Below are 15722 nucleotides of genomic sequence, written 5' to 3'. Positions count from 1 at the left end.
AAAAAACTGATAAGCTAGACTTCATTAAAATGAAAAACTTCCACTGTGCGAAAGATACCGTAAAGAGAATGAAAAGACAAGCCACAGATTAGGAGAAAATATTTGCAAAACACACATCTCATTTGGCAGCTCCTCAAAAAGCTAAACACAGAAGTACTATATGACCCAGCAATTCCACTCCTAGGTATACACTCAAAAGAACTGAATACAGGAACTTGAACAGATACTTAAACATCAATGTTCAATTACAGCATTATTCACAATAACCAAAAGGTGGAAATAATTCAAGTGTCCATCAATAATTCAAGTGTCACATTCACATTTGGAATGTACAAACCAAATGTGGTATGTACAAAGAACTCTTAAAACTCAATTTAAAAAAATTTAATTTAAAACGGGGGATAGATCTGAACAGATACCTCCCTAAGATATACAGATGGCAAATAAGCATATGACAAGTTGCTCAACACCATTTGCCATTAAGGAATATACAAATTAAAACAATGATGAGGTACTATTACACACCTATCAGAATAGCTAAAATCCAAAACACTGAGAACCGCAAAAGCTGACAAGGGTGGAGCAATGGGAGCTCTCATTCTTTACTGCTCTGAATACAAAATGGTAAAAGCTACTTTGGACGACAGTTTGGCCGTTTCTTACAAAGTTAAACACAGTCTTAACAAACAATCTAGAAATTGCACTCCTAAGTACTGATATTTACCCAAATGAGTTGAAAACCCGATATTTACCCAAGTGAGTTGAAAACATGTCCACACAAAACCCAGCACTTATATTTATAGCAGCTTTATTCATAACTGCCAGAAACTGGAAGCAACCAAGATTTCCTTCAATAGGTGAATGGATAAACGAACTGTGGTACATCCATATAATGAAATATTTCTCAGCAGTAAAAAGAAATCAGCTTTTAAGCCACAAAAAAGACACAAAAGAACCTTAAATGAACACTGCTGAGTGAAAGAATTCAGTCTGAAAAGCCTACATTTTGTATGATTCCAACTATATGACATTCTGAAACAGACAGTACTATAGAGAGAGTAAAAACACCAGTTGCTAAAATGGTTAAGACACTGAATTTTGTTATGCGTATTTAACCAAAATTTTATGGCGATTTCTAGAAAAAAATATTCTGTATGATACTATAATAATGGGTATATAACATTATGCATTTGATCAAGCCTACAGAACTGCACAACAAAGAATGATGCCTAATATAAACTACTGACTTCAGGAGATAACATACCAATATTGGTTCATCAATTGTAGCAAACACAGGCCCCAATGGAAGATGTTAATAGTAGGGGAAACTGAGGGCTGGGGGAAGTATATAGAAGTCAGTACTTCCCACTCAAATTTCTGTAAAATTAAAATGGCTCTAAAAAATAAAACCTATTAAGTTTTTAAATGGTTCTTTTTGACACTTCCAGTATTAAGCTTTATAACGATTTCAGACAGTAACTAACTAAAGAGCAGTGCTGTCATATGTATCAATTATATGGAATAATCCATAAGCTCTTCCAGAAATATGCAAACTTTAGGATTCTTAATTTTTTAAAAACTGAACTGATAGCTAAAAGGACAAGAACCCTGGAAATTTAAAATTGTACAAACAGAAGGCAAAACATAATAAATAAATCTGTATTTAACCATTAACTTTTAGGCCAGGTTTTATTCCTCAAAGGTTCATCTTCCTAATAAATGAACATTAAAACTTTAAATGCCAAAACTCTTTTGAATTAATTTATAAAAATCTTGCTTACATATTAAATATTTCCTTAACTTTTTTACACAAAGTATGTTTAATAAAATGTTCTTCCTGTTTGTTAAACTGCTTTCAGCACAGTGCTACCTTTTTAAAAAATCTATTAAGGTAGATAGGGTAGTCTGAATCCACATTAAATGACCTTGGAGGATGCTTTTTGAGGTTTGGTTTATTAGTACTTTTGTGTGTTTAGTCCCCAGACAGGCTATTCTCATTACTTGCAATGATTTATGTGTCTGTTTTATAATTAAATATTGGGGAAAGGGGTGTGGCGTAAAAACAATCATGTTAGAACTTTATCATAAATGAGGGCAAGCAGGCAATGACCAGAGCTTGCAGGAGAGCAAGAAGGGAGGGAGACTTTATGATAAAATTTTATGAGATTTATATAGTAGTAATGATACACTAAAGGTCTCAAATTCAGACCAAAATATGGGTTCATTTGCTCTTTATCAATTGAAAAAAATGTGTTCTTTTCCTGCTCAGTTGTTGTAATCATCATCATCACCCAATAAATGATAGTCAGTCGAGCTAATGTAGGTGAACCCTCAGAAAGCTAGTTTACTTTGGATAATATGTGCAGTGATGGGTGCAATGAATGTTTTAGAGATTAATACCAAAAATAATTAATTCCTTTATCTACTCAGATTTAAATTCAAATATAAATGAAAAAGAGAGAAAATAGCTCATAATCTGATAAGATTTCTGTTAAATATTTTATGCTTGGGCATTAAATCCTGTGAATTCTGAAAAGAAAACATTTCTGTGGATAAAAGGCATAGGAATCTTACCATCCTTCTTACTAGTAATAATGAACGACTAATATAAATACTGAGATTTATGATAATTTGGGGATACATTAAAATCAAGATTACTTATTTGGATTCCAACCCTATTCCTAAAAGAATTTTAGTGTGTCTTATAAAACTATTCACAATACAATTATATGATCAAGATGAAATTACACTGCTCAATTCAAAAGACAGTTGTAAAGCCCCACAGATATGATCTTTCACATAACAATCAATTAAAACAAACAAAAAAAATCCCAGATTTTTAAAATACTTTAAGAAAAGATTTTCATTATAATAAGTAAATTAAAAGTTTGATCATTATTTCAAACTGTTCTTGCCTCTTCTATAAAAGAGGCTATCCACTAGGCCACAAGTTCTATATATATAAAAGAGGTAGCAGGAGTGGGCAGACTATGGCACACCAGCTGCCCATTCATGCATATATGGTTTTACTGAAACACAGCCATGCCCATTCATTCACCCATTGTCTAATTTACTTACTGTCTCTCTTTCAGACTACAATGGCAGAGTTGAGTAGTAAACAGGGACCTTACAGCACACAAAGCCAAAAATCTTTACTATGTAGCCCTCTACAGAAAAAATGTAAACATCTCTGGTAGGGTGTTAATAAAAAAACACAAATTCAGAATAATTTAAATACAGAAATATAGGCTTCTGCTCATTAAAATACTTCTTCAAAGAGTATAATTTAATAGTATAAACAATTTAGTAGCGGTAGTACAATTCAGTAGTATTTATTTAATGTGAATGAACTTTTATAGGCATTTTTACATATCTTAGAAGCATCCAGTTCATAAACAAGGACATAGTAATAACAGATGCTTATTTTGATCCTCTAAAAACCTCTAGCTTATTGGTCTAGACTTGAGTTACTATAATAAAAAGGTAAAAATTTTTATATTGCTATTTTCAAAAATATTTTACCATTTTCAATTTATATTTGCCACGTATAAATTTGTGAAAATTAGTTCTTTTAATGTGAATGGAATTTCAATGTAAAAAATAAAACTATAAACTAAAACCTAAAATTGCTATGTATAGCCCAGGCTATCCATATTCACTTCTTTACAAAAAAAAAAACTTACTATTTATAAAAATAAATGAATTTTCCCCATCTACCTGATTTCATTTTGAAATCAAATCCCCATACACCTTTTCCAAAACATGTTTCACCTTTAAGAAGTTATTGTTATATCTATATGTATAGCTGATTCACGTTGTTATAAAGCAGAAACTAACACATCATTGTAAAGCAATTATACTCCAATAAAGATGTTAAAAAAAAGAAGTTATTGTTTAAGATGAAAAATAGCAGAATGCCTAAAATAAATAGTAAAAAAAAAAAAAAGTCCCTTCACCTGGACTCACCAACAGTTAACATTTTGCCACATCTGTCTTATGTACGAATTTTAGTACTGACTTCATGAAAATAACTCATCATGCACCTCTTTTAAGAGTAAGGATATTTTCCTATATATGTGCAACAGCATTATCACACTTAATAAATATTCCATAGTATCATCAATATCAAGTCCATATTCAAGTTTCCTCAAATATCCTAAAAATGACTTACAAAGCTTTTTAAAAAATCTAGCATCCAGTCAAGGTTCACATACATGACCAATTTCTGAGAGACAAGGGCCAAGTTTTTCTTTAAACAGTCTTTTTGTGTATACTATCTTCTCTCTTCTTTCCGAAAACTTGTTCTCTGGAAAAGCTGTAGGAACACAATTTCCCCAGTACTTTCCTGCCAGAACCATTCAGCAATGGAAAGGTACTGGGATAATGGTGGGGAGTAAATTGAATTTCCAATTATCTCAGTAGATTCTGTTTTTACTATGAAAATATCTAGAATGAAATTGCAATCTTATCATAGCTGATTTCATTTTTTATAAATATATACCTAGCCAACATTCATTGATCATCAAGTGAAAAGTCTTGTGACTAGGACATGCCAGGACTTAAGAAATTAAGCTTTAATACTGTTATCACTAATAACTTAATAAGAATCATGAATAACTATCCAAATACTGTATCTTATAAAAAGAAACAATATTTTCTAAAAGTCTAAAGCGTGCTCTTTACTGGTCACTGAAAAAGCCAGTTTTAGAAGACAAAACATACTTTTTAAAAAAAAATGTAGTCAATTTTTATAGTTCACTAAGTTAAATAAAGCTTTAATCATCCCATAAAAAGACTGAATAGCTTGCATATTATGCCCATGCACTAAGAAACCGACTTCTTTGGCAATTTGTTTCAAAATTTTCAAGCTTTTACTAAAGTGTAAAACTTATATTTTGAACAATGCTTTATTATACCATTATAAAAATATGTACTTCTGAATAACATGAACCACAAATTTTTTATTATTAATATAATTAAAGTATATAAATATTTTCAAATTCTTTCATAATTTATTTAATCTTAAAGTTCAAATTGGAGCAATTTTTGACTACTAAGCTGTCTGGGAAATTGAGATTTCCAATGGGAATACTGTCAAATTTATAAAAACAAAAAGATCAGTATTCTAGTGATTCATTTCCAATATATTCTCTATATTGTTAATTATGGCTGAACTCAGAGTATTTTCCAGTGTAAATTATACACAAGGCTTAACAAATAGTGACCTAAATCTGCAATTGCCTTTACAGAAACCAATGAAAAATCTATACACAGCAATGAAATTGGCATGCAAATAAAAGAACTGTCAAGACATGTATCCCTAAAAATAAGCCTACAATAACTATTTTAAAGGCTGTGTGTGGTCTCACCCATATATTTTGGCAAGATGCACTTTCTCCAACCACAGCTAGATTCATCCAAATGCAGTGGCACTGGAGAGCCTCTGTCTCACCTGTCAAAGTTGAAGAACGTTGTTCCAAAGACCACCATGAGTCCATGGAGAAAAGCCACAATGCTACAGCTGTTATTGATAAGCAGTCTCTTAAGGAGAAAATACTTCAAACAATTAAGCAAATCAGCCTTAATAGAGATACAGACAGATAGACAATATATTAATGTTTAAATGGTGAGATGACAAATACCATGCCAGGTCAGAAACAGTGACAACTTATATACTGGAATACTAAGGAATCTTTCATAAGTAACACTAACTTAATAGTCTTTTCTATTCTTTATCTAATACAATTTCTATACATTATTTACCAATTCAAAAGAACTATTATGTTTCCCTTATTTAAATATTTTAAAACCTCAAAATTCATCTAAATTACTAAGGTACTAAATTCATCAAAATTACTAAAGTCTGACAGTTAAGAGGACAGAAGATTAAGACTTAAAAACAGAAACCCTAAATATATTAAAACCTGATTTTTTTTTTAGAAGATATCTTTGTATCTTTTTCAACCACGTTATAAAAGCAGTTTTCTGCTTTAGATTAACCCCCCCCCTTTAGTAAAGTATATAAACTGGTCAGGTAAGCTACAGGTAGGTTAAGATAAATAAAACGAAAGAGCAAGAAAAACAATTACTTTGAAAAGAAAAATGCTTCAGTGAACAATTCAAGCCCCATCTCAAACCTGGCAATAAAAAACAACTTAAAGCAAAATGTAAAGAAATATACCTGGCTGGGTGAAAAGTATAAATAATCGTGATGAACATCTCATAATTTAACTTATTTTTCCTACTAGATGACAATGTCCTCGAACCCTATATAATACTGCAACAATTCAATCAAAAAAGAAAAAGGGTGCCTTTTTGTGCCCTTTCCAGGAAAGTGAATATCCAAAAAGTTCTCATTATAAGAGAGCTTCACCTACAAACAAGTCCCATAGCACAAAGGCTCCAATGTACTATGATGTCCCACACTTTCATTTACTATATTCTCTAAGTACAAAGGTTCCAAAAAGATTAGTTTCACTTTTCCCTAGATATATTTAGTATGTTAACTAGTATAGCTGGGATATTATTTTCCTTTGGTTTTGTCAGTAGCATGTCTGATATAAATTTTATTAAGTGGTAGTATATGTAACATTGCATTGTGGGTAGTAGTTTCCTGCTTTACCCTAGCCACATCCTCAGCTGTCATATTGAGCATGTTTCGCATATTTTCTGCAAGTTCTCGACTTTTTTTTCTTCTTAGAAAAATGACAGCAGAAGATGAATTGTTCTAATAATTATAAGAAACATGAATTATTTATACAGTTACATTAAACAAGTATGGATCACTGTGTACTTTGAAAAACAGTCAAAGGGAGAAAAAAGTAATCCTCATAATTAAAGGGCTAAATTCATGTGAAACAATGTAAAAGTAAATTAACACAGAGGAAGGAATTAAAAAATGTTAAAAGAAATCTCTGTAATCAGATGCCAATACCATCTAACAAATGAGGTGTACTATAACAAGATATATCAATGATTTGCCTTGAATGTTAGAAGCTTCAAACCTGTAACGTATTCATTAGTGAAGATTAATGTCAATATCCCCTACTAGAACCTTAAGAATCTACTTTGAGATTTTATAAATGTCAAAACAGAGAAAGAGAAACCAAAAAAGCCTGGAGGAGAGAGGGAAGAAAGGGGGAGGAGTGGAAGGGGAGACAGAAGGGGAGAGAGAGAGACACAAAAGTTAACTACTTTCTCTTTTGGCATCCAACTTCCACATTATCTCACATTAGACAGAGAGCTGCTAATACTAACCAAATGAAGTTGTTCAAACAATCATGGATATGGTAGTGCTTTGGGTTTTTACAAAATTTAAAGAAACTGAGGAGAAAAACAAAGAATACTCTGATTACAAAAAATACCACTTTTTTTAGTATATATATACATACACACACATATATATGTAAATTTTTTTAAGTACCAAAAAATAATACCTTGTACACACATACAACCACACATGTGTGTGCAGGTGTGAACACGGATATATACCCCATTAAAATAAGGAAGTGTAATTAAATCTCTCATAATCATAATTTATAATAGCAATAAAATTATACATATTTTACTAATGTAAAAATTTTTCAAAGCATCAATAAAAGGCCCAATAAATGCTATGTAAGTCTCAATAGCTATACATCAAATCCAAATAAAATTGTCACACAACAAGTTGAAACAATAAATTAAGAAAATTCCTTGCTGAAACCTCATAATCAATGAGAACATTTTAAGCCAAAATAGGATTTCTACAATTTATAAAATTCCTACATCAAACCTATTTTGCTTCTATTGTTTTCAATTAAAAGAAAAATAGAACAGCAACAAAAATAAGTTTAAAACAATCAAAAAAAATAGAAATGGGCACAAGACTGGTATTGATAAAACTACTGTATTATAATAGGATCATTAATTCAGAAAATTAAAAATGATTCAAAAGGTAACAATGAAGATATATATGTAGCATTTGAAACATTACAGTCTTATATAACAATATACAATGTAAAAAATTCGACCAATGTTGACAAACTTATTAAATACAAGGCAATGGGAAAACAAATAACTAACTTCTTTACTTTTCGTGAAACTGTTTTCAAGTTCAAAGCTATATTTCATTTCCATGGCATTATAATACGTAATTTATACAGCAGACTTAAACTCGATACTTACTTCAACATAGCAAATACTAATATATCCCCTAAAAGAATGAAGTTTTGAGGGTCTTTAAAAAACAAAAAAAACCCTGTGGTTTGCATTTCTGATTTTAAGCATAATCAAGAGCTTGCTTTATCTGCAGTGACTTTTCTGAGTCAGTCTCTCTTCAACACATGTGGTAAGCTAATTCTAATGAAACAGACTGTCAATTATCAAATGTGTACCAGTTATCACTGTTGTTTTAAAATTTTTACCACAAAGTAATATTTGCTCCGAAGAGGATAGATTTTCAATTTATAAAAAGAAAAAAAGTATATGTATGTATGTACGTATGCATGTGTTTGTGTGTGTACGGATAATGAACATACAGACTTTAAAGCACAAGACTTCACTACTTTCTCCTGCCAGAATTTGATGGGCCTCACACAGAACAGAAAGGGCATATTCAACAATATCTATTAAACTCTTAAGCAGTAAGAGTGATTACCCTGACCCAAAAATTATGTGCAGGAAGGTTACCTGCAAAAACAGAACAAGCAGTTAAGAGACACATAGATGTTAAAAATTATTCGAATACATATACAGTTAATTTGGAGGGCCAAAGTACACTTAATAAAAACAAAAAATTTTAAGGGAGAAAATATTTAGCAAAAAGTTTTAAGATGTCAGCAAACCCAAACGCAGAAACTGAAAACTCATTCTGAAAAAAGAAAAGCATTTACTTAGCAGACTACTAAATTTTTTCAATTGCCTGATTCTGCTGCTATTGTATGTGCATATGGAACTATGTTTGAAAATTCCACAAATTATATAGACAAAGCCCTCCTTTAACTTACGTTAGATATTAATTAGAGCTACAGATCCCACTGTACGCCTTATTTATGAAACAGAATCAATGAATAAATTTTCCCTTTTGCATGAATAACTGCATGTTAAATGAAAGCTTTTACTTTTCAATGTAAAACCTGTTTACATACACAGTGAGGCATGATAAATATGTATTTTAAATAAAACACTAAAACGTTATTTCTGGTTTTTTAATCACTAAAAATTTATTATGGAAAAGTTCTAGATATTTGAATAATAAAGGATTAAAGTCATTCCCATATCCTCCCAGTGTATTTTGGGCAAATTATTTTTTTGTAAGAAACTTATGAACACATTAGTACATTTATCTTTATCAAATATAAACCAAAAACAGATAATGAACTGTGCTAGGACGACCATATGAAGGGGTACTTTGGCTCTAACATCCTCCTCAGTATTTCCCAGTCCTTACCCCATTATACACCCCAAATAATGTTTTGTAATTCACTGTCTCCGCCCACCCTCCCACTCATTTACTTCATGCCACTCCTGGTTACTATCACACTAGGAAGAAGTCTAACATGCAAATTCAGAGTGGCGTGGATAAATGGCAAAAAAATGCCTAGAAAATTGGTCTGTTCAGCTTTATAATTTTTGCTGAAAAATACCCCATTTCTCTCAACTGATGAAAACAGGAAGCTCTATTCATAAATATGAAATTCTCTGCCTATGATATATAATCATCCTAATAAGAAAATGAGTTCTATACATACATGTCCAAAGGGGCAAAAAAGGAGATAGTTTCCCAAAGATGTTTCCAATTTTCTTCTGAATCAGAATTAGCAAATCGAGACGACTAACATACTCTGTGTGCATTATTCCGTACTACACACAGCATTTTGTAATTTATTTCAAAAGCTTCTATTATAAACAAAAAATACAGCTTCTGTTAACCCACTCCATTCTGAGCTTAGAAAAATCAATAACATTGAACAATCTAAGTTACAACATAAGAATTTTACTTTATATTTGTATAAGACTTGCTATCAAAGGTTCTGTTAAAGTTAATATCCAAGTAAACGATACAAAATGAGTATACAAAATGAGTATATTTCCTTGAAAAATAAAAATTATTACACACATAAAGAAAACTAAGATTCATCCAATAAACTACGCCACAAGTTTTGCTATTCATTTTTATAAGATACTCAAACTAGCCATGAGATAAAGGTAAACATAATACAAAAGATACTAATTATATTTAATCTTTACTGTAGGAGCCAGCATCTAATATTGATCATACATAAACTAGACAGACGTGATTTAATATTTGTAAAGGAATCCCCAGACTAACACTTTCATGACGGCCAATTACAGTCAAGCCCAGCAAGCAGTTTGCAACCAGACCTTAAGAAAGGTAAACTTTTTTACAATGAGTTACAGATTCATGAGTTTAAGAAGACAAGAAAAAGGAAAACAGAAGGACTCCAATCACCCAGCAAATATGAAGCAGACCCCAGAATGTGATACAATCCAAAGATGTAAATTATTGTAAATCATCACTGTTGTTCAGGATTTCACACACAGCCTCTTGAGCCAATTTTGCTCACTTTTCCACAGACACAATAATGAACTAAATAAAAGGAGGAGGCACAAAAAGTAGGGGTGGGGGATAGAAAGGAAAGCCCACAACAGCAGAGTTCTGCTCTACAAACGCTTAACCTTACAGGAGTTTGGGCTCCTTCAGCATTTGTATTCTATCCAAATCCTCATGAGTCACAAAAATTAAAAAGCTATATCCTTCTGGATGCCAGGAAGGGCCTTACCACAAGCCTTTTGTCAGAGAGAGAGAGAGAGAGAGACAGAGAGAGAGAAAGAGAGAGCATGAGCAAGGGGGGAAAGCCACAGTGGTAGGCAGTCCCACTTGACTGTGAGTACTATGAGGTCACAAACCACATGATTCTGTCTCTCCAGTAATAGTGCTTTTGCAAAAAAAAGGAGTTTGAAAGCTTTTGCTTTTTTGGATTGTGTGAATGCTTCATTCGCCTCACAAACAACCACAGAACCACAAGTGCGGTGCAAACTTTCTCCAGGAGGACAGCAAGAAGTCTCTGGTTTTTAAATGGTTAATCTCCGCAGGTCACTACCAGCCACCGAGACCAACAGAGTCAGTGAGTGCTCTCTAACCACAGTCTATGCAGTAATAGTAGGTCCTTCCAATATTTGCTCATTCTCTTTTTGTTTTGTTTCCTTGCTTTTCACATGTTACCAGCTACATAATTTCTTGACAGAAAAAAATAAATATCAAGTCTATGTACTGCAGGCATACTGTAAAACTAAAACAAGGTTTGGGTATGGTTTGTGTTTTCAGTTTAAGGCTGCAAGCAGAATTTACAACAGAGGGTACAAGTTCTATCTGAAAATAAAAGGAGGGACTATGGCATCAAACAGCCTCTTCAGCACAGTGACACCATGTCAGCAAAACTTCTTTTGGGGTAAGTGTTATCGTATTTTAAAATCCTATAAGAGATGAACCTGTTAAACATAAAGGTATGTTTCTCGGATAAACTTGCTAGCTTTGCCAGCTAACATTATATTAAAGATCATAATGATGCTGTTTTGTTGCACTAAAAGTTGAAAAATGAAATTGCTGTACAAATTTGCTTTTGGCATCTGTAACTTATCTACTTCTCGGACTAATGACTTGAAATAGAAAAAATTAAATTATCTCACATTAGTCTAAATGTTTTCTAGAGCTATAGAAATGAGGTAGTTGAAACAGTAAAGGAAAGTTTAATATTCTCATTAACCTTCACTGAAATAAAATTAGCCACTACATTAATCAAAGTATTGTGAAGTATTCACCCCGGCAGCTCCCAATATTTGAGCAAACTTTTAAAAGGAAGCAATTTTACAAAATAACAGACCACAGAATTATCTTGACATTATACTCTACTATGTAAAACAGAGAAATAAACCTGCAGTATAACTTACATTTTAACCAGCTCAACTACAAGAAATCTACTTATAATTTTAGACTGCATCATAGATATCTGCACAAGTTTGTTTCTAGGCAACTTTACATAATTGAAGCATATATTCAACTGAAACAAAATTATGATAAGTATGTAATAGCCATTTTTAAAAGATCTTTATAGTTGCCCAGGATATCCAGGGTATTAAAAAGCTCACAGAAGTCGTCAAAAACTTACATGCAATCATAAGTTTCTATACAATTTTAGTTTACATCTACACACTATTATCCATAAGTAGAAATTGTTATAAACATAGCAAACATTAAAACGTCTAGGATTATTTTAATCATATTCTTTGACCTACCAAAATAAGTATCATTTAGTCTCATAAAAAAGAAAACTCTGTAAGGATACTCTGCATGATTTAAAAGAGCCATACCAATTAAGTCATGCTGGACTTTAAAAGAAAACAGGCATAATATAGTATTAATATTTAATTTCAAGTTAGTGTTAATACACAAAAGTAAACTACTTCAACATTCATCAGCTAAGATGGTATTATAGTAAAATATCTAAACACTTACAAGATTTTCTTTATGCTGTCCAACATGTTCTACAAGGCAAGTTTATAAAATTTTCTTTTATCCTTTAAAATAAATCCTTTTGCTGTGTATACCTGTATTAACTTTGCTTTATAACTTACAACTAACGATTGGAGTTTCTTTTACTCCTCCTACTTCACACATTTTAACTGGCTACCAGAGGATCAGTCTTAGTTTCAGTCAAAGAGAAATAATTAAACCTGAAGGAGAAAAAAGGTTTCTCTTAAAAGGGTGAGAAAATATACTATGTATTTTACAAAAAAATGTAAAATTGCTGTAGTGACTCCCTCAATAGTTCTAAGTGGGCCCCCTCAGTTATAACACATACAATACAATAATCACAGATTATTTTTTTTAATTTAATGGAAGATAATAAGCATTACTGTAAAAATTTCTGCATTAAGGAAGCAGAACATATACACAACTAGACTGCATTAACAACCCCTATTATAATTATAGCTCATACATGGAAACTTTTGCTGTTCCCACCCAAGAGAAGAGGGGAAAAAAATGCTTAAAACTATTGTTATATGGAGGGATAACTTGAAACAGCATCTCAAGCAGTTAAGTTACTCTTCACAATGTTACTCTATTTTTTAAAAAATAAGAATTTTTCAAACCAGACTGGGAACACAAATTTCAAGGGCTATTTCAGCATTAGATGTAAAGTTACTAATATAGTCACAAAGAATATGTTAAAATGTTCTTTATTCTGTCATATGAGGGAGTGTTACATTTCTGTGACATCCTCAGTAACTGTTTCTACGGTAAAATTTTCAAAACTTGACCCAGTTTCAAACAGGCATGATAATGAATTAAATAATCTATCACATCACATATTTTTATACATCATAACTAAGTCTTCCTCTTCTGAAAAGTGGAATTTACCCTCTCCCACTCCCAAATAGTATTTGAGAGCCTGGATAGAGAACATAAGATGAACCCACTACATGGGACTAATTACAGGTGGGTGGTGGACATAATGTATAGGTTATCATCACACTACAAACATTTCCCCCTTCTGGAATCTATCTGAAGTCTGAAACCTCACTGCAGGCTTTAAATTCTTAAGTAATTGATTATCAAAACAACCTAATGAAATGTCAAAAGTATGTGCTCCAATTTTGTAAAATAGTTTTAAAAGTTCAGGCTCTTCCTAGGTGAGGGACAAAAGCACACGTTGACCAACTGCCTCACCTCAAAATAATAAGGGAAAAGAGTGTGTGCGTGTGTGTGTGTCTGTGAATTTTCAATGTGCACTACTCAAAATATGTCCATTATTTATCATAAATGAAGTCTGTTAAAATGAATAGATGTAACTCATGGAGTATCTTACCATTAAGAACTTATTTACGAAAATATATCAGCTGACAGACTAAATTTCTACATAAAACCTTTGTAACTGACTGTAGTACCCGACTGAACGTGATGTGTGAAGACTGATTTCCAAAACAATAGTTGTGGTCCATATCAATGATAGTGATTTTATAGTTTCAAGATTTAACAGCGACAAAGTGTCACAACTTGCTTCTAAAATAAGAGAGCTAAATTCCAAAATCCAGGGAGATGATTTAAAAAGAGCATATATAGAAGACCACTCCTATTAAAAGCTAACAATGTCGGTGCAATTTCCAAAGACTCTTATTATGTATTATTTAACAATCATAATTTTACATGAAAACTGGTAAAGATTTCACTTTTAAACATTAAAAATATTTTAGAATGTAGAAGATTTAAAACAAATCACAGAAAAATATTGTTAGTCTATATAAATCTCTTGATAGTCTCTAAATCACAAGAAAGCATGAAATATACATGGTTACATTATGATATACTTTAGTTATTTTAAAAGAAGAAAAAATTAATCTCTTCAATTACACCCTTCAAACTAATCACTGATAGTTTGACTTGCTTAAATCAGTCATGCTAAAGTTAAATTCAGTAAGATAGAAATGTTCCAGTTTGTTAAAAGAACACTGAAATATTTGATGGTTAAATAAACTGCAGAGGGGGGAAAAAACTAACTCATTGAAGGCACTAAGATTTTATCAAACACACAGAATTAATCTTTATTGAATAGAACCATTCACAAATCAAAACTCACTGTACTTCAGTACTTTCAAGCAGCGCTAATCAATTACAAACCTTTTCTAGTGCTTCAAAACTCATGTGCTTTCAATTTTATACACTGGTGGTCCTCAAGTACTGTATTGGGGCTGAGTTAAGACATTCTGTATCACAACTTTTTTTTCAACAAATATTCATCTAGAGGGCTTTTTTTTTTCCTCTCAAGAGCTGCTCACATGAAAACTGTGGTAATATTTTTATACTGTACTTCTTTGTTGAAGCAAAAGGTTAGGGGTTACCTAAATACCTCAACTGTATATACGAAAAAGGGAAAAGGTAAGTATTCATATAAAAAAATCCAATGGGACTGGATTATTTATTTTTGCATTTCCTATGATTAATGATGCACCCATGCATACTCGAAAACTGATGGCAAAACAGGGTAACATCTCAAACTCCTCTCCAAAGCATACAAATACCAACCTTCCATACTGTTCTAACCCGTTGCAAGATACTAAAATGTGACAACTCTAATAGTGAGGTCATGCAAATCTCCTCAAAAGCATTCATTGCAAATGCAATTAATTACGTAACAAAAGTCTACAGAGATATTTTTACATAAGGGATTCACTGGAACAGTCTACCTCTACAGTGTGTCTCTGTAAAAATAATACACATATGGTCAAACAGACAAATACCTTCAATATGAAAGAATCCTTCCTACAAACAATAAACCTGTAAACGTGACAAAGCGTGACTATTTTTTCTAGTCATCTGCCATGCAAGATTTATTAGTAAATGGGTGCTAACAAAACCAATGCTAATTTAAGCAGTATTCCCACTAGGTTACCCAAATGCACTACCTTTTTCTCCTATACCAATGAATTCCACTGAAGATAAAACTTCATCCAAAAAAAAAAACCTGTCTTTAGCCTCCCATAATAAGGATAACAATAAACTCCATATTCAGTATTTTCTAAAGAGCAAAATATTCTAAGCTGTCTAAAGTATATGGAAATTCTTCATGAAATATGAAATATTTAATCTTTTAAAACAAATCTTTAGAAAAGGAAGTCTCACATGATGAAAATATACACCTTGATACAATCTATTGCCATTT

General features: G+C 31.8%; 2 protein-coding genes across 4 annotated transcripts in view; one reads left to right on the top strand and one right to left on the bottom strand.

Annotated features, from left to right (window-relative positions):
- Nucleotides 1–15722, bottom strand: part of SUPT3H (SPT3 homolog, SAGA and STAGA complex component) — a gene marked incomplete at its 3' end in the record, with an annotated part of 428189 nt that overhangs the window by 368000 nt on the left and 44467 nt on the right. The window lies entirely within an intron of this gene.
- Nucleotides 11002–15722, top strand: part of RUNX2 (RUNX family transcription factor 2) — a gene marked incomplete at both ends in the record, with an annotated part of 209389 nt that continues 204668 nt past the window's right edge. The window contains 2 exons of the mRNA XM_082664616.1: nt 11002–11129; nt 11330–11453. Of these exons, the coding sequence (XP_082520742.1) occupies nt 11396–11453 (58 nt within the window). The remainder of the gene's footprint in view (nt 11130–11329; nt 11454–15722) is intronic.

Source organism: Grampus griseus (assembly GCF_964374135.1).
Source record: "Grampus griseus genome assembly, chromosome: 10".
Lineage (NCBI taxonomy): Eukaryota > Metazoa > Chordata > Mammalia > Artiodactyla > Delphinidae > Grampus > Grampus griseus.
Note: the sequence above shows the minus strand (reverse complement) of the source record. Positions and strands in the feature narration are given on the sequence as shown.